General features: G+C 36.8%; 1 protein-coding gene across 1 annotated transcript; it reads right to left on the bottom strand.

Annotated features, from left to right (window-relative positions):
- Positions 1 to 38: 38 nt before the first annotated feature.
- SATL1 (spermidine/spermine N1-acetyl transferase like 1) lies at positions 39 to 26,848 on the bottom strand. Its single transcript, XM_057717622.1, has 7 exons — positions 26,716 to 26,848; positions 25,612 to 26,348; positions 9,386 to 9,452; positions 2,104 to 2,184; positions 1,609 to 1,710; positions 1,017 to 1,057; positions 39 to 305 (listed from the first exon to the last, which is right to left on the bottom strand). The coding sequence occupies exons 1-7, from the start codon at positions 26,846 to 26,848 to the stop codon at positions 192 to 194; spliced, it is 1,275 nt and encodes a 424-aa protein (XP_057573605.1). The 3' UTR covers positions 39 to 191.

The following is a 26,848-nucleotide window of genomic DNA, read 5'->3' as shown; positions in this document are numbered from 1 at the left end:
CATTAGTGTATTAGTTTGGATAATGGAAAGCTGACTATATCTGTAAAATCTGTTTCGGAGTAAAAGATCTGCTGAAACCAGAGTTTGTTCACTTGCTGTATTATGCAACACTCAAAGTCAAACTGCTGCTGGACTCAGGTGACATTCAAATGTTGGAGCCTATATTGGGACAATTTGTGATGAGTCATCTTTCACTCTTCCCCTGCCATGTCCATGAGTTCTTCTCTGTTAAACCTGAACAGATGCCAGCCCTCCTCAGAGGAAAGGTCTAAAGCCCCTCGACGAGTGTAGTAGTCAATAGAAGCCTGGTTCCAAATGATGACCAGAAAGTGCATGCAGTTACATTGGCTTCTGATGGCTGTTTAAAAACAGAGATTATGTTTACTTGAAAATATAATCTTCATTAGCACATTTATTTTATTAAAGGTCTACTATATGCAAGGCACTGTGTGTGTGTGTGTAAAATACTTCCAAATATTAATACAATAGTTATCTCTTAGACTTCTCTAAATCTGTAAAAAGAAAAAAGTCCTGTTGAGTTTTAAAATACTTTCTTTAGAAGTCCAAAACACATTTGCAAAGTCTACTCATTGGTTTTTCTATAAATCTAATTCACTGTTTTTTTTTTCTCTATAGGAAAAGTTTACTAAAATTCTCATGTGTATTTCCAAAACACAAAAGAATCTTTTTGTATTGTTCTCATATTCATACTGTAGGCCTATTTTATGGGTAAAATTGCCTTCTAATCTCCCTTTTGCTTACTTCTGTTTTGTAGCAAAAAGGTATATAATGTGGTTATGGGTTATATAGAACTCAATTTTTCATTAAACATAACTCAAATATGACCTGTATGAATATCTGACTTGAAAATCCAGTTTAATTACAATAAAAATTAAGTATATTTTGAGATTATGTTCAAATGTTGATAAATTGTCTAATTTACGCCATGTTAAGTAATAACATTTGAAGAAGAAAAAGACGGCATATAGAATAACAATACTAACTGTAATATATACCTGACTTAGCCTCTTCAGCATTTCAGCTCCAATACCTAGACCTTTTAAATAGATAATGCAAAATGTAAAAAACATAAGTTGAAAAATTCCATTTAACAAGTTATTTGCTTTACTTTAAACCCTGTATGTGGTTGTTATATATTTTAATAGCTTGTGTTGAAATTCAACTCATGAATGTTTTTCATATCTCTTTTTCCTAATTGGAATGTGGTTCCAAAGGTAATGTAAAAGATTTTGGATTTATTTTAAAGATCAGTGAAGAGGAAATGAGTCCTTGTCACTATCATCTTATCACAGAATATATTTCTTACTCATTTTAGACAAACCAACACAAAATGTAAAAGCATGTTTTAAAAATAAAAGTATAGCTTTGATAATTTGGCTTATTCAAGCCTTGATAGGAACTAATAAATCTTTTTCTAATCTGTGATTGAACCTTCACCATTCACAAGGATAACTAGGATAGTGATCAGGCTCATGAAATAGAAATGAGTTACATAAACTAACTTAAACATCATATTTATACTAAAGCTCCTTAAATTAAAATATTTTAACTTTTAAAGTACAAGTAATAGTATAAGTGTTACTTGACCTCGGTAAGCTTGTATGACATAAAAGTCCTCTAGATAAAGTAACTTGCCAATCCAGGGGTCGTATGTAAAGTAGTACATGGCAAATCCAACAGTCTCTCTGCCTAGGAAGAGGAAAGAGGGTATAAAGAGGTTAATGCATTGAATCTTGAAATGTTCTTTCCTCCAAAATAACTACTAAAGTAATAAAAGCTTGCTGGACAAAATTTCAAACAGTACAGAAATGTATAATGTAGACTGTTTAGTCCTTTATAATACAAACTTTAAGAGATAACCCATCTTTTAATAGTGTGGAGTATATTCTTCCTAAAATTTTTTTCTATGCATATACAAACATAAGTACATACCACATATTTTCTCTTTTAAAAAACAAGACTGAGTTTATGTACTTACTCTCTTCTCCTCTGCTTAATAATAATTATATGCTATCAAACTGTACTTTGTTTTCAGGGTAGAGAAAATATACCCCAGATTAAATTGTAAAAGGTTTATTTTACCTGATGGTTTTTGATGATTGCATACTTCTGCAATCAGGCAGTAGAAAAGGGGATTATCTCCAAAGCCATCCCTGAATAAATCTGAAATAGCAATTCACATAAAGTATGTTAGAATGCTTATAGTAGAGAGAAGGAAGATGGTGGAGTTGGCAGCACCGGAATTCCTTTCTTCACCTGTACAAGAATTGTACTGCAATTAACTGCCTGAAGTGAATATTTTGGAACATTAGAGTTTGAGTACTTTCAACTTCCAGAGGACAGCTTGGCTGGTAAACCAGTTAATTTTGGCAAAATTCAGCCATCAGGCCAGTGGTGGGTTCCAAGTATACACACCTCCACTCCATCATCTCCTACCTTGTCTCACCACAGGAAATTGTAGGGACTGCTGAGACTCCTGAATTGCTGGAGTGGATTGCTACTCTGAATGCTGAAATGAGGACTTGGAGGTTGGCCACCATTTTTCCAACTTCCACCAACTAAAGCAGCTTCCAGGAGATTTAAAGGAGCCACACTGGTTTTGTTAGACATTCAAAAACAACCATGTATACAGGAGAATCTAGAAAGCCACCATGCATGATGTGGGAAAGACACAGACTAGAAAAGACCTTAAAACACCTTTAAACATTTAACTCAGATCTCTGACACAGGCACCCTATAACAATAAAAAAAACAGCCAACCCTGGGGAAGCAGGAGAATTTGATTTCCAGAGTTAACACATTATAAGATTAAAATGTCAAGTTTTCAACAACAACAACAAAATCAAAAGGCATACAAAGAAATTGGAAAGTATAGCCCATGCAAAGGAACCAAGTAAATTAACAGAAAACATATCTGAGGAACCCCAGACGTCAGACTTACTAAACAGACTTTATTTTTTATATAAATTTATTTATTTATTTATTTATTGCTGTGTTGCATCTTCATTGCTGTGCATGTGCTTCCTCTAGTTGCAGAGAGCGAGGGCTACTCTTCATTGCAGTGTGTGGGCTTCTCAGTAAGGTGGCTTCTCATTACATAGCACAGGCTCCAGGTGTGTGGGCTTCAGTAGTTGCAGCACACAGGCTCAGTAGTTGTGGCTCACAGGCTCTAGCATGCAGGTTCAGTAGTTGTGGCACACGGGCTTAGTTGCTCCACAGCATGTGGGGTCTTCCTGAACCAGGGATTGAACCTGTGTCCCCTGCATTGGCAGGCAGATTCTTAACCACTGCACCACCAGTGAAGTCCTATACAAAGATTTTAAAACAACTGTCTTAAAGGTGCTCAAAGAGCTAAAGGGAGACATGCACAAAGACAGGAAAAAGATGTATAAACAAAATAGGTATATCAATAAAGAAATAGAAATTATTAGGACAAAAAAGAATCCCCATCAAAAAATTCTGAAGTTGAAAAGTATAATAGCTGAAATGAAAAGTGCACTGTAGGGGTTCAAAATCAGAATTTCTAAGCAAGGAGAAGAAAGAATCTTGAAGATAGGACAATTGAAATCAAGTCTGAGGAACAAAAAAGACAAAGAAAAGTAAAGAGCCTAAGGTATCTGTGGAACATCATCAAGTGGACCAACGTACATATTATGGGACTCTCAGAAGAAGAGAGAGAGAGGAAAAAAGAATATTTGAATAACGACTGAAAACGTCCCAATTTGATGAAAGACATCAATCTACAAATCCAAGTTCAACAAACTCCAAGTAGTATAAACCCCAAAAGCTCAACACCAAGATAAACTGTTGAAAGACAAAAACAAAGAGAAAATCTTGAAAGCAGCAAGACAGAAGTAACTTGTCACATACAATGGATCCTCAATAGGATTATCATCTGATTTTTTATTGGAAACCTTGGAAGCCAGAAGGCAGTGGATTGATATACTCAAAGTACTGGGGACAGTGAAGGAGGGGAGGAATGTGGAAACTTGTCAACCAAGAATTCTATATCCACCAAAACTGTCCTTCAAAAATGAAGGAGAAATTAAGATATCCCCAGACCCCCCCTTCCAAAGAAAAGAACATGAGGAAGTACATTATCACTAGACCTGTCCTGCATAAAATGCTGAAAGGAGTCCTTCAGATTGAAATGGAAGGAAGACAGGTAGTAACTCAGCCATATGAAGAAATAAAGATAAAGGGGTAACAGTGCCTAGTTAAAGGTAAATACATGGGCAATTATAAAGAACTAGTGTTATTTTAATTTTGTTTGTAGTTCTACGTATTATTTTCTACATGATTTAAAAGACAGGTGCATAAAATTAATCATTAATATGTATTCCTGGGCACACAATGTTTAAAGATGTAGTCTGTGACATCAGTAACATTAAAAGGGGAATGGAGATGTACAGGAGAAGAGTTTTTGAATGCTATAGAAATTAAGATAGTATATATTGAAATTTTATTGTTATAACTTTAACATGTTAAATGTAGTCCCCATGATAACAACAAAGAAAATATCTGTAGAATATAAACATAAGGAAATGAGAAGGGAATTAAAACATTTTACTACAAAAATCAACAAAATACAAAAGAAGGTATCAATTGTGGAAATAAAGGCCAAATAATAATATAGAAAACAAATAGGAAAATGTCAGAAGTCTCTCCTTATCAGTAATTACTTTAAATGTAAATGGATTAAATGCTCTAATCAAAAGACAGAGATTAGCAGAATGAATTTTAAAAATGATCCAACTATATGCTGTCTATAAGTAACTCACTTTAGATTAAAAAAAAACACAAGAAGTTTGATAGTGAAATGATGGAAAAAGACATTTCATGCAAATAGTAACCTAAAGAAAGTTGGGATGGCTGTACTAATATAAGCCAAAATAGACTTTAAGTAAAACACTGTTACAGGAGAGAAGGATATTATATAGTGATAGAAGGTTCAATTCACCAAGAAGATATAACATTTATAAATATCTATGCACCAAACATCAGAACTCCAAAATATATGAAGCAAATATTGACAGAATTGAAGATAGAAGGAGACAGTTCTAAAATAATAGTAGGAAATTTCATTACATCAATTTTGATAATTTACTAAACAACCAGACCAATTATAAACATGTTAATAGATTATTTGAACAAAACTATAGATCAATTGGACCTAACAGAAATATACAGTGCATCCCACACAACAACATAATACACATTTTTCTTTCTTTCTTTCTTTTTTTTACCAGTAAACCAGGGTAGTTTAATCCCAACTACAATATAGGTACAATATATTACAAAGCACACATTAGCAACATATTACAAATTTGTTGGCAGTTAACTTTTGAGAATAATATTATCTAAGATCAGTAATATGAGCACAATATTACCCACTCTAAGCAACACCTTTACATCTATGTGAGCAGGCAGGCTGAAATAGCACGTTTAGTTTAATAGACTAGACAACAATATCCGGTTTGAAAAAAAATATATTAACAGAAGAGTTAACATCTTAGCAGCATGCAGTCAGTCTAGTTTCCCATTTGAAATACAGGTGCTGCATCTGAGGGACAGAGATGCAGGAGACTGTCACTAGAGTTGTTCTGTGTTACAGACTGGAGATGCTCCGCAAGGTCAAATCATGGCCTGAATAAACTCTCAAGATTATCTATCTCTGGCCTCTGAATCCATACCCATCCAACAATATCTGATTACTATCTGACTTCTCAAGTAGATGTTTTCATGGGGAGAACGTTTTCAGCCCCCTTGGCAGTCATATTTTTCATTGTAAATAAATCAGCATTACGGTTAAAGGTGAATCTCTTTTGAGTATATAAAGTATAAGTCAGTTTCCCTGAATTCATTCACTTCTGATTAGTTCCTTGACTTGAAATCACCTCCAATTAAACATGTTCGGTGAAAAGCAGAAATACCCCCTGGGAGACATGAAGTGGCCTAGCTTCCCTGGACAGTGTTTCTATTTAGTTTCCCTGACTGCAATAGTTGGTAATAGCTAGGCTGTGGGTTGGCCTTTTGCTTCCAAAAAACAGTGAATGCTTGGTCAAGAATCTGCATACTCATGACATCTAAGAAAAAGTACACGCAAGGTCATCAGGTTTGCAGGCCTGAACACCCACCTAAAGGTGCCTTCTGGTGTGAGCCACACACCATACAGTAGTTTCTGCTCATTTTTCCTTTCTCACATAATGAATCAATAAAGTCTTCATCATAAAGGAATGCATCAACGTGAACTGTGGGTTCTGGCTGCTGCTTTTTTGGAGGGCTAGATGTTCTGAGGAAAGCATGGTTTCTAGCGGTAAGCAATTCCGAAGGTCTTCTGCAATGTTTTTCAACATAATGTCATTATTGTCTTGAATGAATTCATCAAAATCTCAGGTAGTTCACATCCACTGGAGCAGAGCTGGGAGGTCGGCCGGAGCCACCGCACGGAGTAGCTGCAGTACTGCTTGCCGCGCGGAGCGGAATTCCATGTTGGAGCAGAAAGCTGAGCAGGGAAGGTTCGCGCTGCGCATGTGCAGGCAGAGGCGGGTCCAGACACCTGATTCCCACATTTTTCTTGAACTTTCTCTAAAGACCATATGTTAGGCCTAAAAGCAAGTCTTAATACATTTTGAAAGATTGAAACCATTTAAGGTTATCTTTTCTAGTCACAATGGATTGAAACTAGAAATCAACAGAAGGAAACTAGGAAATTCACAGATGTATGGAAATTAAACAATGCACTCAAACAACCAATGACACAAAGTAGAAATAACAAGAGAAATTAGAAAACAGTTAAATGGAATGAAAACATAGTATATAAAACTTATGGGATTCAGTGAAAGAAGTGCTCAGAGGGGAACTTATAGTTGTAAGTGCCAACATGAAGGAAGGAAGGGAGGGAGGGAGGAAGGACAGAAAAGGCAATAATGATTAGAACAGTGACTGAGCAAAATAGAGGACAGAAATACAATAGAGAAAAGCAATGAAATCAAAAGTTGGTTCTTTGAAAAGATCAACAAACTGACAGGTAGACTGACAAAGAGAAAAAAAAAGATGCCAAGTAATTAAAATCTACTACTGACCTTACAGAGATAAAAAGGATTATAATTAAATACTATAAATTGTACACCAATAAATTAGGCAAAAAGAAATGAACAAATTCCTTGAAACTTACAAATTACCTAAACTGATTCAAGAGGAAATAAAATCTGAGAAGCCCTATAACAAGACTTTGAATCAGTAATAAAAAAAAAAATCTTCCAACAAAGAAAAGTCAAGGACCACCAGACAGTTTCACTGGGGATTTCTAACAAACATTTAAAGAATTAATACCAATCCTTCTCAAACTCTTCCCAAAAAATTGAAGAGGAGGGAACATTTCCTAACTCATTCTATGAAGTCAGCATTATTCTGATACCAAATACAGAAAAAGACATCACAAGAAAAGAAAATTAAAGACCAATATATCTTATTAACAGATGCAAAAATACTCAACAAAATAGCAAATCAAACCCAACAGCATATTAAAAAGATCATTCACTATGACCGTGTGATTCATCCAAGGAATGAAAGGATGGTTCAACATAAGGAAATCAATCAAAGGGGAAAAAAAGCACGTGACTATCTCAATTGGTGCAGAAAAGGCAATTGACAAAATGCAACACCCCTTTATGATGAAAGCCTTCAGAAAACTAGGAATAGAGGGAAATTTCTCAACATGATAAAGGGGACCTATTAAAAAAAAAGTTAACTTCAATGGTGAGTGACTGAAAGCATTCCCCCTAAGATTAGGAACAAGACAAGGATGCCCACTCTCACCACTGCTATTCAACATTGCACTGGAAGTTATAGCTAGAGCTATTAGACAAGAAAAAGGAACAAAAGCCATCCAACTTAGAAAGGAAGAGGTAAAATGATCTCTATTTGCAGATGTCATGATCCTATTGATTGACATTCCCAAAGAACCCAAAACAAAGCTACTAATGCTAATAAATTAATTCAGCAAAGTTGCAGGCTACAAGATCAACAGCCAAAAATCAGTTTTATTTCTATCCACCAGCAAAGAACAAACCAAAAAGTAAATTTAAAAATCATTTCCATTTACAAACACCCCTAAAATAATTAAGTACCTAGGAATAAATCTACCCAAGGAGGTGAAATACTTGCATACTAAAAACTATAAAGCATTGCTGAAAGAAATTAAAGACCTAAATAAATTAAAAGATAACCCATGTTCATAGGTAAGACAACATTAAGATGTCAATATTACCCAAAGTGATCTAAAGATTCAATGCTGTCCCTTTCAAAATTCTAACATCTAACATTTTTACAGGAGTGGTAAATCTGATCCTCTAATTCATTTGGAATTCCAAGTGTATAATTTTATACAGACTCCTTGACCTACGATGGGGTTACATCCTGATAAACCCATAAAGTGAAAACGTCATTAAGTCAAAAATGCATTCAATACACCTAACCTATCGAACATCATAGCTTAGCCTAACCTACCTTAAACCTGCTCGGAGCACTTACATTAGCCTAGAGTTGGGCAAAATCATCTAATACAAAGCCTATTTCATTATAAAGTGTCAAATATCTCATGTGACTTATTGAATACTAAGTGAAAACAGAATGGTTGTATCAGTTATTTACCCTCATGATCACATGGCTGACTAGGAGCTGCGGCTCACTGCTGCTGTCCAACATTATAAGAGAGCATCCAATTGCATATAGCTAGCCCAGGAAAAGGACAAAATTCAAAGTTTGAGGTACAGTTCCTACTGAATGCGTATTGCTTTTGAACCATTATAAAGTCAAAAAATCATTGTCGTACCATAAGTAAGTCAGGGACTGTCTGTACTCTTTAATCATCTCTTCTCTCAGTGTCCACATTTCCTGACTAAAATGTTGCAATTCATCATAAAACACTAGCCTAGCCTATTAATATTGCTGGTTCTCAAAATGTAGTAAATATCTTGAAAATAGTTTTAAGTCATTTTGCTTTTATCCATTTCATCCTATCAAGCTACTACTAACATATTGGGCATTAAATTAAACTCCTTGACCAATTACACTTCTCATTTTACATCTTGAAAGTTAGTTGAGGTCTATTGCCACTGTAAAGATGTAAAAACTCTTAAATATCAATTTCATACTTTAAAAATGGGGAAAATATAAAATAGTGGTGCACTGACAAAGCTATTAAATGATGGATTTTTATACAGATGTTTGCCCTGTATATCTAGATATTATTAATGAAAACTTCTTTGTGTACCAAAGACAGCAGCATTCACATATCTAGGTACAAGTAGTGCTTTGTGCATACATTGTGCCATGTTTCTTTTTCTAGCTCTCCAAATACCATAAAGCATCTTATCCTTTGCTGTTAACTTCACTGCATCTAGCATGTTTTCACAGGCAGCCAATTCCTGTTAAAGTAGAGAAAACTTTCAGTTTATGGATTAGTAACAAATTCTTTTTTTAAATTATTTTTTAGGTTTTTTTAATTTCTTGGCTGTGCTGATCATCTTGTGGGGTCTTATTTCCCTGACCAGGGATTGAACCTGGGCCACAGCAGTGAAAGCACCGAGTCCTAACCACTGGGAAGCCAAGGAATTCCTAGTAACAAATTCTTAAGATGATAAGCATGAAGTTTTTATTGAGCATTTATTAACATATGATGTCCAGGGTAGTATTAAAAGTGATCTAGAAATTTAAAAACCAAAACAACATATGCAACAAGAGAATATATATATATAGAAAGAAGCTTAACTGTGTTGATATATCACTCCTGTGAAGGTCAATTGTCTAGATAACTAGCTTTAAATACATTCAGAAATCAGTAAGTAAAGCCAAAGGTTCTCTGAGCATTCAAGGTAGATGTCACAAAGTCTATGCATTATAAAGCTTATAGACTTTACAGAGAAGTCTGTTGTGTTTGATTGCAAGGTGTTCTTCCCAGTTTAACTTTAGACTTTTTAAATATAATATATATATATATATCTTTAATGCAGTATAATTGCTTTACAATGTTGTGTTAGTTTCTGTTGTACAACAAAGTGAATCAACTATATTTATACATATATCCCCATATACCCTCCCTCTTGAGCCTCCCTCCCACCCTCCCCATCCCATCCCTCTAGTTTGTCAAAAAGCACCAAGCTGATCTCCCTTTGCTATGCAGAAGCTTCCCACTAGCTATCTATTTTACATTTGGAAGTGTATATATGTCAGTGCTACTCTCTCACTACCTCCCAGCTTCCCTTCCCCTACTGTGTCCCCAAGTCCATTCTCTATGTCTGCATCTTTATTCCTGCCCTGTTGCTAGGTTCATCAGTACCATTGTTTTACATTTTTAATTCAACTTTATTTTTTTCAATCTTTAATTTTATTTTTATTGAAGTATAAGTGACTTACAATATTATATTAGTTTCAGGTGTGCAACATAGTGATTTGATAATTTCATACATTACAAACTGATCACCATGGTAAGTCTACTTACCATCTGTCACCATATAAAGTTATTACAATATTATTGACTATATTCCCTATGCTGTACATTACATCCCCATGACTTTTTTTTTTCAGATCGTTATTGGAGTATAATTGCTTTACACTATTGTGCTGCTTTCTGCTGTACAACAAAGTGAAGAAGCTGAATTTATACCATGTATGCCCACATTCCCTCCTTCTTGAGCCTCCCTCCCACCCTCCCTATTCCACCCCTCTATGTCATCACCAATCATCGATGAACCCAATGGTAGGGGAAGAATAAAGACGCGGATGTAGAGAACAGACTTGTGGACATGGAGGGGAGGAAAGCTGGGACAAAATGAGAGAGTAGCATTGACATATATACAACCACCAAAAGTACCATTTTTCTAGATTCCCTATATATGCATTAGCATACTGTATTTGTTTTTCTCTTTCTGACTTACTTCACTCTATGACAGACTCTAGGTCCATCCACCTCACTACAAATAACTCAATTTTGTTCCTTTTTATGGCTGAGTAATATTCCATTATATATATGTGCCACAACTTCTTTATCCATTCATCTGTTGGTGGACATTTAAGTTGCTTCCATGTCCTGGCTACTGTAAATAGTGCTGCAATGAACATTGTGGTACAAGTATCATTTTGAGTTATGGTTTTCTCAGGGTATATGCCCAGTAGTGGGATTGCTGGGTCATACTGTAGTTCTATTTTTAGGTTTTTAAGGAACCTCCATACCATTCTCCATAGTGGCGGTATCAATTTACATTCCCACTGACAGTGCAGGAGGGTTCCCTTTTCTCCACAGCCTCTCCAGCATTTATTGTTTCTAGATTTTTTAATGATGGCCATTCTGCCTGGCATGAGGTGATACCTCATTGTTGTTTTGACTTGCATTTCTCTAATAATTACTGATATTGAGCATCTTTTCATGTGCCTCTTGGCCATTTGTATGTCTTCTTCGGAGAAATGTCTGTTTAGGTCTTCCACCCATTTTTGGATTGGGTTGTTTGTTTGTTTTTTTTTTATATTGAGCTGCATGAGCTACTTGTATATTTTGGAGATTAATCCTTTGTCAGTTATTTCATTAGCAAATATTTTCTATCATTTTGAGGGTTGTCTTTTCATCTTGTTTATGGTTTCCTTTGCTGTGCAAGAGCTTTTAAGTTTCATTAGGTCCCGTTTGTTTATTTTTCTTTTTATTTCCATTACTCTAGGAGGTGGATCAAAAGGGATCTTGCTGTGATTTATGTCATAGAGTGTTCTGCCTATGTTTTCCTCTAAGAGTTTTATAATGTCTGGCCTTACATTTAGGTCTTTAATCCATTTTTGAGTAATTTTTTTGTATGGTGTTAGCGAGTGTTCTAATTTCATTCTTTTACATGTAGTTATCCAGTTTTCCCAGCACCACTTATTGAAGAGGCTGTCTTTTATCCACTGTATATTTTTGCCTCCTTTGTCAAAGATAGTGACCATATGTGCATGGGTTTATCTCTGGGCTTTCTATCCTGTTCCATGAACCTATATTTCTGTTTTTATGCCAGTACCATACTGTCTTCATTACTGTAACATTGTAGTGTAGTCTGAAGTCAGGGAGCCTGATTCCTCCAGCTCCATTTTTCTTTCTCAAGATTGCTTTGGCTATTCAGGGTCTTAAATGTTTCCATACAAGTTGTAAAATTTCTTGCTCTAGTTCTGTGAAAATTGTCATTGGTAATTTGATAGGGATTGCATTAAATCTGTAGATTGCTTTAGGTAATATAGTCATCTTCACGATGTTGATTCCTCCAATCCAACAACATGGTATATCTCTCCAACTGTTTGTATCATCTTTTATTTCTTTCATCAGTGTCTTATAGCTTTCTGCATACAGGTCTTTTGCCACCTTAGGTAGGTTTATTCCTAGGTGTTTTATTCTTTTATTTGCAATGGTAAATGGGAGTGTTACCTTAATTTCTACTTCTGATTTTCCATTGTTAGTGTATAGGAATGCAAGGGATTTCTGTGCATTAATTTTGTATCCTGCTACTTTACTAAATTTATTGATTAGCTCTAGTAGTTTTCTGATGACATTTTTAGGATTTTCTATGTATAGTATCATGTCATCTGCAAACAGTGACAGTTTTATTTCTTCTTTTCCAATTTGGATTCCTTATATTTCTTTTTCTTCTCTGGTTACCATTGCTAAAACTTTCAAAACTATGTTGAATAATAGTGGTGAGAGTGGACACACTTGCCTTGTTCCTGATCGTACTGGAAATGTTTCCAGTTTTTCACCATTGAGAATGATGTTGACTGTGGGTTTGTCATATATGCCCTTTATTATGTTGAGATAGGTTCCTTCTCTGCATACTTCCTGGAAAGTTTTTACCATAAGTCCATGTTGAATTTTGTTGAAAGTTTTTTCTGCATCTATTGTGATGATCATATGTTTTTTATTCTTAAATTTGTTAATATGGTGTATCATATTGATTGTTTTACATATATTGAAAAATCCTTGCACCCCCTGGAATACATCTTACTTGATCATGGTCTATGATCCTTTTTGATCCTTTTAATGTGTTGCTGGATTCTGTTTGCTAGTATTTTGTTGAGGTTTTTGCATCTATCTTCATCAGTGATGGTGGCCTATAATTTGCTTTTTTCTGTGGTATCTTTGTCTGGTTTTGGTATCAGGGTGATTGTGGCCTCGTAGAATGAATTTGGGAGTGCTCTGCTACATTTCAGAAGCGTTTGAGAATGATAGGTGTTAGCTCTTCTCTAAATGTTTGATAGAATTCACCTGTGAAGTGATCTGGTCCTGGGCTTCTGTTTGTTGGAAGATTTTTAATCATAGTTTCAATTTCATTGCTTATAATTGGTCTGTTTATATTTTCTAATTCTTCCTGGTTCAGTCTTGGAAAATTGTAACATTCCAAGACTTTGTTCATTTCTTTGATGTTGTTCATTTTATTGGCATATAGTTACTTGTAGTAGTCTCTCATGATCCTTTGTATTTCCTCAGTGTCAGTTGGTCTTCCTCTTTTTCATTTCTCATTCTGTTGATTTGAGTCTTCCCCTTTTTTTCTGATGTCTGTCTAATGGTTGATCACTTTTCTTTATCTTCTCAAATGACCAGCTTTCAGTTTTATTGATCATTGCTTTTGTTTGCTTCATTTCTTTTTCATTTATTTGTGACCTGATCTTTATGATTTCTTTCCTTTTGATAACTTTGTTTTTTTTTCCTTCCTCTAATTGCTTTAGGTGTAAGGTTAGGTTGTTTATTTGAGATTTTTCTTGTTTCTTGCAGTAGGATTATATTGCTATGAACTTCCCTCTTGGGACTGCTTTTGCTGCATCCCACAGGTTTTGGGTTACCGTGTTTCCATTGTCACTTGTTTCCAGGTATTTACTGATTTCCTCTTTGATTTCTTCAGTTATCTCTTGGTTATTTAGTAGCATGTTGTTTAGCCTCCATGTGTTTGTATTTTTTGCACTTTTTTTTCCTGTAATTGATATCTAGTCTCATACCGTGGTGGTCAGAAAAGATGTTTGATACAATTTCAATTTTCTTAAATTTACTGAGGCTTGATTGCTAACACAAGATGCGATATATCCTGGAGAATGTTCCATGTGCACTTGAAAGTGTATTCTGTTGTTTTTGGATGGAATGTCCTATAGATATCAATTAAGTCCTTCTGGCCTAACATGTCATTTAGAGCTTGTGCTTCCTTATTTATTTTCTGTTTGGATGATCTGTCCATAGGTGTAAGTGGGGTGTTAAAGTCCCCCACTATTATTGTGTTATTGTCAATTTCACCTTTTATGGCTGTTAGCATTTGCCTTATGTATTGAGGTTGTCCTATATTGGGTGCATATATATTTACAACTGTTACATCTTCTTCTTGGATTGATCCCTTGATCATTACATAGTGTCCTTCCTTGTCTCTTGTAATAGTCTTTAATTTAAAGTCTATCTTTTCTGATATGAGTATTGCTACTCCAGCTTTCTTTTGACTTCCATTTGCATGGAATATCTTTTTCCATCCCCTCACTTTCAGTCTGTATGTGTCCCTAAGTCTGAAGCTGATCTCTTGTAGACAGCCACATATATAGGTCTTGTTTTTGTATCCATTCAGCCAGTCTGTGTCTTTTGGTTGCAGAATTTAATCCATTCACATTTAAGGTAATTATTGACAAGTATGTTCCTATTACCATTTTATTAATTGTTTTGGGTTTGTTTTTGTATGTGTTTTCCTCCTCGTGTTTCTTGCCTAGAGAAGTTCCTTTAGCATTTGTTGTAAAGGTGGTGTGGTGGTGCTGAATTCTCTTAACTTTTGCTTGTTTGTGAAGCTTCTGATTTCTCCATTGAATCAGAATGAGACCCTTACTGGGTAGAGTAATCTTGCTTATAGGTTTTTCCCTTTCTTCACCTTGAGTATATCTTGCCAGTCCCTATGGCCTGCAGTGTTTCTACTGAAAGATCAGCTGATAACCTTATGTGGATTCCCTTGTAGGTTGTTTGTTGCTTTTCCCTTGTTGCTTTTAATATTTTTTTCTGTGTATTTAATTTTTGATAGTTTGATTAATATGTGTCTTGTCATGTTTCTCTTTTGGTTTATCCTATATGGGACTCTGTGCTTCCTGGACTTGATTGACTATTTCTTTTCCCATGTTAGGGAAGCTTTTGACTATAATCTCTTCAAATATTTTCTCAGAACCTTTCTTTTTCTCTCCTTCTTCTGGGACCTCTGTAATTCAAATATTTGTTAGTTTAATGATCATCTTTACTGTCATTACTCTGAATTCTTTTTCAGGTAGACTGCTTATCTCTTCTTCATTTGTTTGGTCTTGTGGGTTTGTACCTTGTTCCTTCATCTGTTGCATCTTGTCTCTGTCTTCTCATTTTGTTTAACTTACTGTGTTTGGGGTCTCCTTTCCTCAGGCTGTAGGGTCATAGTTTCACTTACTTCTGTTGTCTGTCTGCAGTGGGTGAGGTTTGTCCAGTGGTTAGTGTAGGCTTCCTGGTGGAGGGGACTGGTGCCTGTGTTCTGGTCGGTGGAACTGGATCTTGTCCTTCTGATGGGCAGTGCCAGGCCTGGTGGTGTGTTTTGGGGTGTCTATGAGCTTAAAATGACTATAGGCAGCCTGCCTGCTAATGAGTGGGGTTGTGTTCCTGTCTTGCTTATTGTTTGGCATGAAGATTCCATCACTGGAGCTTGCTGGCCATTGGGTGGAGCTATCTTAGTGTTGAGATGGAAACCTCTGGGAGAGCTTTCACTGATTAATATTCCATGATGCCAGGAGCTCATGTCCTGGACTCAGCTCTCCCACTTGGGATGCCCAGGTCCAACTCATGGCCAGGGCACCAAGACCCTGCATGCTGCACAGCATGGAAGAAAGGAAGATGAGAAAAATGAAATAGAACAGACAAAATCCCAAGATAAATGGTAAAAAAGCAAAACTAAACATACAAAACCACACAAAGAGACGTACGCACACACACACTCACAAAAAGAAAAGAAAAAAAAGAACAGAAAAAAAAGAGAGAAAACAAAGAATAGAGCAACCAAATCAATAAACAAACCCAAATATGAAAACAAACACTAAAAACTAAACTAACAAAAACAAAGAACCAGAAATAATAAATCAAATGCAGAAAGCAAACCAGGACATCCTTCAATACTTCTCAGTAGGTCTCTGTACCTGCTCTGGACACTGTGGTGCCACCTCAGACTCTCATCTGGCCTTACTCCTGCATGTACTTGTCCCCAAAGTTCACAGCCTCAATTGTATGAACACTCGTCTATTCAGGTATTCCACAGATGTAGGGTCTCCCAAGCTGATTATGGTTACTTAATCTGCTGAACCTGTGGCTGTATGGAGAGGTTTCCCTTTCTCTTCTATGGTCCCATAGCCCCTGGGGTTCAGTTTTGGTTTTGGTTCTGCCACTGCATGTAGGCCACTCTCAGGCGTCATTTCCCTACCCAAGTAAGAGGGGGTGAAAGCAGTGGCTGATTAGGGCTCACCTGCTCACTCAGGCCAGGGGGAGGGAGGGATATGGCAGTCCAATTGAAATGTGTGGAGAGTGCCTGCAGTGGCAGAGGCCAGCATGAAGTTGTGAGAACCTGAGGTGCACTGTGTGTTCTCCTGGGGAAGTTTGCCCTGCATTGTGGGACCCTTGGCAGTGGTGAGCTGCACAGGCTTCTGCGAAGGTATTGGCATTGACCTGCCTTGCACACAGGACATTTGGTGACAGTGGTGGCAGCCTCTGGGGTCTGAGGTAACAGCCATGGCTCACGCTTGCATAGGCGTTGCCCTGTATTTGTGTTGCCCTGGCTGTTTTATGTCATATTTATACACATTCGTATTAATTCTTCATAGTTTGGATCTCAAGCTTGGAAGGGCAATCCCCACTTTGGAATTATAAAAATAGCCACTTTTGTTCCCTTCTTAATTTTTTTCCAGTTTTATTAAGATATAATTGACATATAACACTGTATTAGTCCAAGGTGTACAACATAATAATTTGATGTATGTATATATTGTGAAATGATTACCACAAGTTTAGTTAACATCTATGAGCTCAAATAGTTACAATTTATTTCTTGTGATGAGAACTTCTAAGATCTACTCTCTTAATACCTTTGAAATATACACTACAGTTTTGTTAACTATAGTCACCATACTGTACATGACATCCCCAGAGCTTATTTATCTTATACCTGGAAGTCTTTACCTTTTAACTACCTTCACCCATTTCCTCCATCCCCACCTCCCACCTCTAGCAACCACCAGTCTGTTTTAAATCCTTTATATTAATAATTGATTATTTGGGCTTGTGTGTGTGTGTGTATGTAAGAAGTAAGGTGGAATTTCACCTTTATCTTTTTCCTCCAATTATCCCAACACTTTAATAACCCATCTTTTATTAACTGACTTGAAATGTCCTCTTTATCATGTACTACATTCTCATACACACTTAAGAGAACTTCTGGACTCTTCATTCTGTTCCAATGATCTATCTCTGCATCTATGGTAATAGATTACCATAGTATTTTAATTACTTACAGCTTTATTATATCTGGTAGGGATCATCTCCCCTCATCACTCTTCTTTTTGGAATTTTTCAAGATACAGTTCCATGTTTATTCTTCAATGTGAAAATTTGGAGATTTTGACCAGAATTGCATTAAATTTATAATGGAAAAAAAGCTTTTAAAATATATAAAGAACACAGCAAGGATCAGATTATGTATAGTGTTGCTAAGAAATTTGGGTTTTATTCTCAGGGCAACCAGAGCCCAATGGAGTTTGAGCATCTTGGCTGCCATTTTGAGCACCTTCCCTAAGACACTGTAAGCTCTTTGAAGGCAGTGACTATAATTTAATAATCTGGTATCTTTCATTTATTATTTATTTATGTATTGGCTCTATTGGGTCTTTGTTGCACACGGGCTTTCTCTAGTTTCAGCAAGTGGGGGCCATTCTTCATTTTGATGCGCAAGCTTCTCATTGCAGTGTCCTCTCTTGTTGCAGAGCATGGGCTCTAGGCATGTGGGCTTCAGTAGTTGCAGCACACAGGCTCAATAGTTGTGGCTCATGAGCTGTAAAGCGCAAGCTCAACAGCCATGGTGCATGGGCTCAGTCACTCTGCGGCATGTGGGATCTTCCTGGAGCAGGGATTGACCCCGTGTCCCCTGCATTGACAGGAAGATTCTTAACCACTGCACCACCTAGGAAGCCCTAATCTGGTATCTTTTATACTACTTAGCACGTGGCCTTCCCCTAGTATGCACTTAGTGTTTGCCTAATAAACAAAAAAAAGATATTAATAGTACACAGTCCTTCTTATGGATCACCGATGGTCCAAAAAACACACTTTAAGAACCACCATAATAAAAAGCTTTAAATGGAAAGTCTGGTAAGCAAGAAGTTATGGCTGCCTAGCCGTAAAGTGACTAGATCCCCCAAAATGCTGTGGTGTGGTGATTAAGAATAGACCAAAACAGATGCATACAAAGAATGGTTGGAAGAATTTTAGTGGCAGAACAGTAAGTAAAACCTGCAAAATGCTCAGTTAAGGAATGAATTACTATCTTTGCAAACTCTCATAAATCCCTTTGCAAAAAGAAAATGCTTTGCTAACTTAGCAATGAACAGGAGTTAGGATGAATGGACACATATGCATTAGAGAAGAATATCTCGAAGCTAATTACTCATATATTCATGTCTATGATGCAGAGTAAGTTAGCTTTTCTATTATTTTTCTACAGTGAATATTAATTAAAATTATTTCCAGGAAACATCTAGTGTATATTCAGGTACATGAGGCAAATTCAAAAGTAAATGTAGTTAGGAACTTCACAGATACGGGTCCATTGAAGTTGGAGAATCTAGTGATATATTTTTCATTAGGTGATAACAGGCACTCTTTGGAAACATAAGGAAGGTAAGTTTTCTGGATAGAAAGATTCACTGTTATTCTATAATAAGTTTATTAATTGCCAACTGGGTGTCAGATACTAAGCTAAAAAAATTCTTTAAAATTATTTTCTACCTGGAAAAATGTGCTCCTAGAATAATTAACATGTTGGTCATAGTATTTTGATTGATGACCTAGTTATGTGGATTAATGCCAGCTAGAGAAATGATGTGGGAACTATGGGGGATAGAATAGAATGGAAAGCATGGGAAGGTAGATAACCCAGTCCTTACAGATCTGTAACCAGGCCTAGCATCATTTCAACAGATGGATTTCACTAGAAAACTTCTGGTATTTTATTTTGTCCCCTAAAATACATCCCTTCATCAAAGGGAACAGAAACTTGGCCTAACTTAAATTTTATATATATATATATATATATATATACTTAGTATTTATATTTAGTAGATGGAAACATTTCTATTAGAAGACTCTTTTACAAGTTTTCCTTACCTATAGCCTGTGTCTTTTTCCAGCTGCATATTTACTCCTTTAAAAAACATAGACTACTGCTTTTATATGGGTTTTTACATGGAATTGTTCAGGTTGTGCATCACATAAATGATTGCCTCCAGTGCCACAGAACTTCAGCACAGTAGCTATAGCTAATAGTTTTTCCCCTTTACTGCACTGGGATGATTTCCAGGAAAATCATTAAAATGAATTTTAAATCAGAAATTTTTAACCCCACTCCTTGGACTCCCAGGAGGCTATCTGTGGATGGACTTCAGGAGTCAAAGAACAGTCTGAAATTATTTGTAAAATTTGTTGTGGACAAGTATTGCTTTCTGGGCAGTCAATCATTAGTTTCTACATGTAGGTATGGTCTTCAAAGCAAGACACCCTATCATAAAATCTTAGCCATTAATATCTGAAATTCTATCACCAACAGGTCATTCATATGAGTTAAGCATTCCTTTTAACAAAGGTCCTCTTTTAAAGTCAAAATTGAGGAGGAGTCAAGATGGCAGAATAGGAGGACACAGAATCCATCCCTACTCACAAGTACATCAAGAATACATTTACAAATGGAACAATTCTCATAGAGCACCTGCTGAACACTAGCAGAAGATTTTGGACACCCAAAAGGACAAGAAAAATCCCCTCACAACCAGGTAGGATGAAAGAAAGAAAAAAAAAAAGAAAAAAGGATTCAAAAAAGGGACCAGCAACCCTGGTGGGAAGCTGAAGATGAGGTGAGGTCCCTACACTCAGAAAAACTCCCTCATGGTGGGGAAATCAGCTGGGACAGAAAAGGACCTTTGGAGGATCAAAGGAGAATGCAGCAGATGGTCATTGGAAGTCAGGACAAAGCAAGAACTGCGCACATGGTCTACACCACAGCTCTGCACATTCCAACCTGAGTTGTGCATCACCTGCTGCTAAGGGGAGATAGATGCTGGAAAGTGGGGTTTGGAGCACAGTGACCTGGAAGATAGAATGGTGGAAATAACTGGTGAGAAGCAGAAAAAAGAATGAAAAGAAATGAGGACAGAGATGTCTGAGACAACATTAAACAAGCCAACATTCGCATTATAGCTGTCCCAAAAGGAGAAAAGAAAGAGAAAGAACCTGAGAAAGTATTTGAAGACATAATAGCTGAAAACTTCCTTAACAAGGGAAAGGAAACAGCCACTCAGTTCCAGGAAGTGCAGAGAGTCCCAGGCAGCATAAACCCAGGGAGGAACATGCTGAGACACACAGTAATCAAATTGACAAAATTTAAGATAAATTATTGAAAGTAACAATGGAATAGCACAAATAATGTACAAAAGAACTCTAATAATGTCATCAGCTGATTTCTCAGCAGAAACTCTGCAGAGCAGAAGGGAATGGCACGATACATTTAAAATGATAAAAGGGAAAGACCTAAAACCAAGAATGCTCTACCCAGCAAGGTTCTCATTCAGATTCGATGGAGAAATCAAAAGTTTACAGACAAGCAAAAGCTAAGAGAATTCAGCACCACCAAGGCAGTTTTACAACAAATGCTAAAGGAATTTCTCTAGGCAGGAAACACAAGAAAAGAAAAAGACCTACAAAAACAAACCCCAAACAATTAAGAAAATGGTAATAGGAACATACATATTGATAATTGCCTTAAATGTGAATGGACTAAATGCTCCTACTAAAATACACAGATTAGCTGAATGGATACAAAAACAAGACCCATATATATGCTGTCTCCAAGAGACCCACTTCAGACCTAGGGACACATACAGACTGAAACTGAGGAAATGGAAAAAGATATTCCATGCAAATGGAAATCAAAAGAAAGCTGGAGTAGCAATACTCATATCATATAAAATAGACTTTAAAATAAGAATGTTGCAAGAGACAAGAAAGGACACTACATAATGATCAAGGGATCAATCCAAGAAGATATACCAATTATAAATATATATGCACCCAATATAGGAGCACCTCAATACATGAGGCAAATGCTAACAACACTAAAAGGAGAAATTGACAGTAACAATAATAGTGGGGGACTTTAAAGCCACAATTACAACAACGGACAGATCATCCAAACAGAAAATAAATAAAGAGACACAAGCTTTAAACAACACAGTAGAACAGATGGAATTAATTGATATTTATAAGACATTCCACCCATAAGTGGCAGAATACACTTTCTTCTAAAATGCTCATGGAACATTCTCCAGGATAGATCATATCTTGGGTCAGCAATCAAACCTTGATAAATTTAAGAAAATTGAAATTGAATCAAGCATATTTTCCAACCACAACACTATGAGATTACAAATCAATTACAGGAAAAAAACTGCAAAAAATATAAACATATGGAGACTAAACAATACACTACTAAATAATCAAGACATCACTGAAGAAATCAAAGGGGAAATAAAAAAATACCTAGAGAGAAATGACAACAAAAACATGAAGATCCAAAACCTATGGGATGCAACAAAAGTGATTCTAAGAGGGAAGTTTATAGCAATACAATCCTACCTCAAGAAACAAGAAAAATCTCAAATAACAACCAAACTTTACACCTAAAGCAAGAAGAAGGAGAAGAAGAAGAAGGAGAAGGAGAAGGAGAAGAAGAAGGAGAAGAAGAGGAAGAAGAAGAGGAAGAAGAAGGACAACAACAACAACAGCAACAGCAACAACAACAAAAATGAAGTTAGTAAAAGGAAAGAAATCATAAAGCATAAAGATCAGATAAGAAATAAATGAAATAGAAATGAAGAAACCAGTAGCAAAGATCAATAAAACTAAAAGCTGGTTTTTGAGAAGATAAGCAAAATTGATAAACCTTTAGCCAGAGTCATCAAGAAAAAAGGGGAGAGGACTCAAATCAATAAAATAAGAAATGAAAAAGGATTTTACAACTAACACCACCAAAATACAAAGGATCATGAGACACTACTACAAGCAACTATATGCAAATGAAATGGACAACCTGGAAGAAATGGACAAATTCTTAGAAAAGTACAACCTTCCAAGGTCGAACCAGGAAGAAATAGAAAATATGAACAGACCAATCACAATAATGAAATTGACACTGTGATTAAAAATCTTCCAACAAACAAAAGTCCAGAACCAGATGGCTTCACAGGCAAATTCTATCAAACATTTGGAAAAGAGCTAACACCTATCCTTCTCAAACTCTTCCAAAAATTGCAGAGGGTGGAACAGTCCCAAATTCATTCTACAAGGCCACCATCTCCCTGATACCAAAACCAGGCAAAGATGTTATAAAAAAGAAAATACAGACCAATATCACTGATGAACACAGATGCAAAAATCCTCAACAAAATACCAGCAAACAGAACCCAACAGCACATTGAAAGGATCATACACCATGATCAGGTGGGATTTATCCCAAGGATGCAAGAATCCTTCAATATATGCAAAATCAATCAATGTGATACATCATATTAACAAATTGAATAAAAACCATATGATAATCTCAATAGATGAAGAAAAAGCCTTTGACAAAATTCAACACGCATATATGATAAAAACTCTCCAGAAAGAGCACATAGAGGGAAACTACTTCCACATAAGAAATGCCAAATATGCCAAACCCACAGCAAATATTATTCTCAATGGTGAAAAACTGAAAGCATTTCCTCTAAAATCAGGAACAAGACAATGGTGTCCACCCTCACCACGATTATTCAACATTGTTTTGGAAGTCCTAACCATGCAATCAGAGAAGAAAGAGAAATAAAAGGAATCCAAAATTGGAAAAGAAGTAAAGCTGCCACCATTTGCAGATGACATGATACTATACATACAAAATCCTAAAGATGACACCAGAAAACTACTAGTGCTAATCAATGAATTTAGTGAAGTCGCAGGATGCAAAATTAATACACAGAAATCTCTTGCATTCCTATACATTAACAATGAAAGATCAGAAAGAGAAATTAAGGAAACAATCCCATTTACCATTGCAACAAAAAGAATAAAATACCTACAAATAAACCTACCTAAGGAGGCAAAAGACCTGTAGTTAGAGAACTATAACATACTGATGAAAGAAATCAAAGATGACACCAACAGATGGAGAGATATATCATGTTCCTGGATTGGAAGAATCAATATTGTGAAAATGATTATACTACCTCAAGCAATCTACAGATTCGATGCAATCTCTATCAAATTACCAATGGCATTTTCCACAAAACTAGAACAAAAAATTTTACAATTTGTATGGAAACACAAAGATCCCACATAGCCAAAACAGTCTTGAGAAAGAAAAATGGAGCTGGAGGAATCAGGCTCCCTGGCCTCAGACTATACCACAAAGCTACAGTGATCAAGACAGTATGGTACTGGCACAAAAACAGACATATAGATCAATGGAACAGGATGGAAAGCCCAGAGATAAACCTGCACACCTATGGTCACCTAATCTATGACAAAGAAGGCAAAAAAAAATACAAAGGAGAAAAGACAGCCTCTTCAATAAGTGGTGCTGGGAAAACTGGACAGCTACATGTGAGAGAATGAAATTAGAACACTCCCTAACACCATACATAAAAATAACCTCAGAATGGATTAAAGACCTAAATGTAATGCCAGACACTATAAAACTCTTAGAGGAAAACATAGGCAGAACACTCTGATATAAATCACAGTGAGATCTTTTTTGACCCACCTCCTAGAGTAATGAAAATAAAAACAAAAATAAACCCATGGGACCTAATGAAACAAAATCTTTTGCACAACAAAGGAAACCATAAACAAGACAAAAAGCCCTCAGAATGGGAGAAAATATTTGCAAATGAAGCAACTGACAAAGGATTAATCTCCAAAATACACGAGCAGCTTGTGCAGCTCAATATGAAAAAAAACAAACAACCCAATCCAAAAATGAGTGGAATACCTAAATAGACATTTCTCCAAAGAAAACATATGGATGGCCAAGAGACAAGTGAAAAGCTGCTCAACATCACTGTTAGAGAAGTGCACATCAAAACTACAATTAGGTATCACTGCACACCAGTCCAAATGGCCATCATCAAAATGTCCACAAACAATAAATTCTGGAGAGGACATGGAGAAAAGGGAACCCTCCTGCACCGTTGGTGGGAGGTAAATCAATACAGCTACTATGGAGAACAGTATGGGGGTTCCTTAAAAACATAAAAATAGAACTACCATATGACCCAGCAATCCCACTACTGGGCATATACCCAGAGAAAACCATAATTCAAAAAGACACATGCACCCCAATGTTCATAGCAGCACTATTTAGAGTAGCCAGGACATGGAAGCAACCTAAATGTCCATCAACAGAGGAATGGATAAAATGTGATATATATTACTCAGCCATAAAATGGAACAAAATTGGGTGATTTGTAGAGACGTAGATGGACCTAGAGTGTGTCATACATAGAGAAGTCAAATAGAAAAACAACCTATATTAACACATACATGTGGAATCTAGGAAAATGTTTTAGATGTTCTTATTTGCAAAGCAAAAATAGACACACAGACTTAGAGAACAAATGTATAGATATCAAGGGGGGAAGGAGGGTGGGTGGGAGGAACTGGGAGATTTGGATTGACACATATACACTATTGATACTATGTATAAAATCGGTAACTAATGAGAACATACTGTATAGCACAGGGAACCTTACTTAATGCACTGTGGTCACCCAAATGGGAAGGAAATCCAAAAAAGAGGGGATATATGTATATATATATGTGTGTGTGTGTATATATATATATAGCTGATTCGTTTTTCTGTACAGTAGAAACTAACACAACATTGCAAAGCAACTATACTCCAATAACAATGAATTTTTTTTAAAAAGTTAAAATTTGCCCAGGAAGAACAACACAGTAGGTCCCTGAAATATCCATGAATTGGTTCCCCCATGACTTTTCAAGCCCCCTACTATAGGTCAAGCAATTTATGTGTAATCATTTCATATTCTGAATCATTACAACAATTTGTGATATAGATAGTACTATGATCTTGATTTTAGATGTGGAAACTGAAGCTTACAGAGGTAACTTCCCGAAATTTGCATATATGAGTCATAATTAGCAGAACTAGGATTCAAACACAGCCTGTGCCTTCCTTACCCTCAGCCTTAAACTAATGCCATGAAGCTCCACGGAATGAGGAGTAAGCAGCTTACTTTAATTAGACGCAGGATGTCCCAGCAGTCTCGAGCCTCTGCAGGTCTTACTTGGAAAGAATTCACACTTTGTTGCCTCCTGCTTGAGTGGCTCCTGACTGGCTGCCTCGTGCTTGGTTGGCTGGTGCATTTTTGGCTTGTGCTTGATTGGCTCGGGCCTGACTGACTCGCACTTGATTGGCTCGGGCCTGGTTGCCTCATGCCTGGTTGGCTCCTGCCTGTTTGGCTTGTGCCTGATTGGCTCAGAACTGATTGACTTGTGCTGGATTTGTTGAAGCATGGTTGCCTCATGCTTGGTTGACTCCTGATTGATTGTCTCAGGCATGGTTGCGTCATGCCTGGTTCACCCATACTGGATTGTCTCAGGCCTGGTTGCATTTGACTCATGCCTGATTGACTGAGGCCTGGCTGACTGATGCCTGATTGGCTCGTACTTGATTGGCCCACGACTGTTTGCCTCATGCCTGGTTGGCTCAGTCCTGCTTGCCACGTGCCAGGTTGCCTCATGATTATTTGGCATGGGCCTGTTTGTCTCATGCCTGGTTGATCCAATTGGTTAGTGTCAGGTAGGCTTGTGCTCGGTTGGTTCATGTCCAGTTGGTTCATACCAAGTAAGCTTGTGCCTGGCTGGTTCATGTCTGGTGAGCTTGATTGATTCATGGCCAGTTGATTCGTGTCTAGTTGGCTGAGGGCTAGTTGGCTTAGGGCTAGTTGGTGGATGATGAGTTGGCAGACGACTGGTTGGCCAATGACTAAATGCCTTGATGTAACAGGGGCCCTTAACTACAGAGCTATGGTGGGAGGCTGTAGGATGTTTTTTCTCAACTTGATTCATTCTTCGAGATACCCCTCTATCAAGATGAGAATAGGAAAAATAAAGGAGCGCTACCTAAAGAAGATTATTGATGCCTCCAATTTGCTGGAGTTGACCTCACCAGCTATCACAGCTGTAGGCTTGGCTGGGTTTCAGGTTGTCATTTGGCCTTTCCCCTTCAACAGGCTGGAAGTGAGGGGAAGACGAAAGTGACCCTGAGAGTATTACTGCCTCACCACCTTTGCACCATCACTACGTCACAGTGATGAGGTCACAATACCCTTATTTACATGCGTACGTGCTCCCCAGCGTGGTGAGGGAGGGGCGAGGCAGGGCCCGCTTGACCACTTTGTTTTCTTCTCGCAAGAGCTTAAGAGGCTGAAGCAAAAAGCTGGAAGGAATCTCAGAGCATATGCTTGACAT

The sequence above is a fragment of the Hippopotamus amphibius genome, chromosome X, assembly GCF_030028045.1.
Source record: "Hippopotamus amphibius kiboko isolate mHipAmp2 chromosome X, mHipAmp2.hap2, whole genome shotgun sequence".
NCBI lineage: Eukaryota > Metazoa > Chordata > Mammalia > Artiodactyla > Hippopotamidae > Hippopotamus > Hippopotamus amphibius.
This window is presented reverse-complemented; position numbering and strand designations above follow the sequence as displayed.

What these genes read in the sequence shown, in the direction of transcription:
- SATL1 (XM_057717622.1), bottom strand. Translation starts at nt 26,848, where the DNA reads ATGTCAAGCATATGCTCTGAGATTCCTTCCAGCTTTTTGCTTCAGCCT. An exon ending in AAAGGATAAGATGCTTTATG is followed by an intron (nt 2,185 to 9,385) that starts GTATTTGGAGAG and finishes TTGCTATTTCAG; the next exon opens with ATTTATTCAGGGATGGCTTT. An exon ending in TGCTGAAGAGGCTAAGTCAG is followed by an intron (nt 306 to 1,016) that starts GTATATATTACA and finishes ATTTGGAACCAG; the next exon opens with GCTTCTATTGACTACTACAC.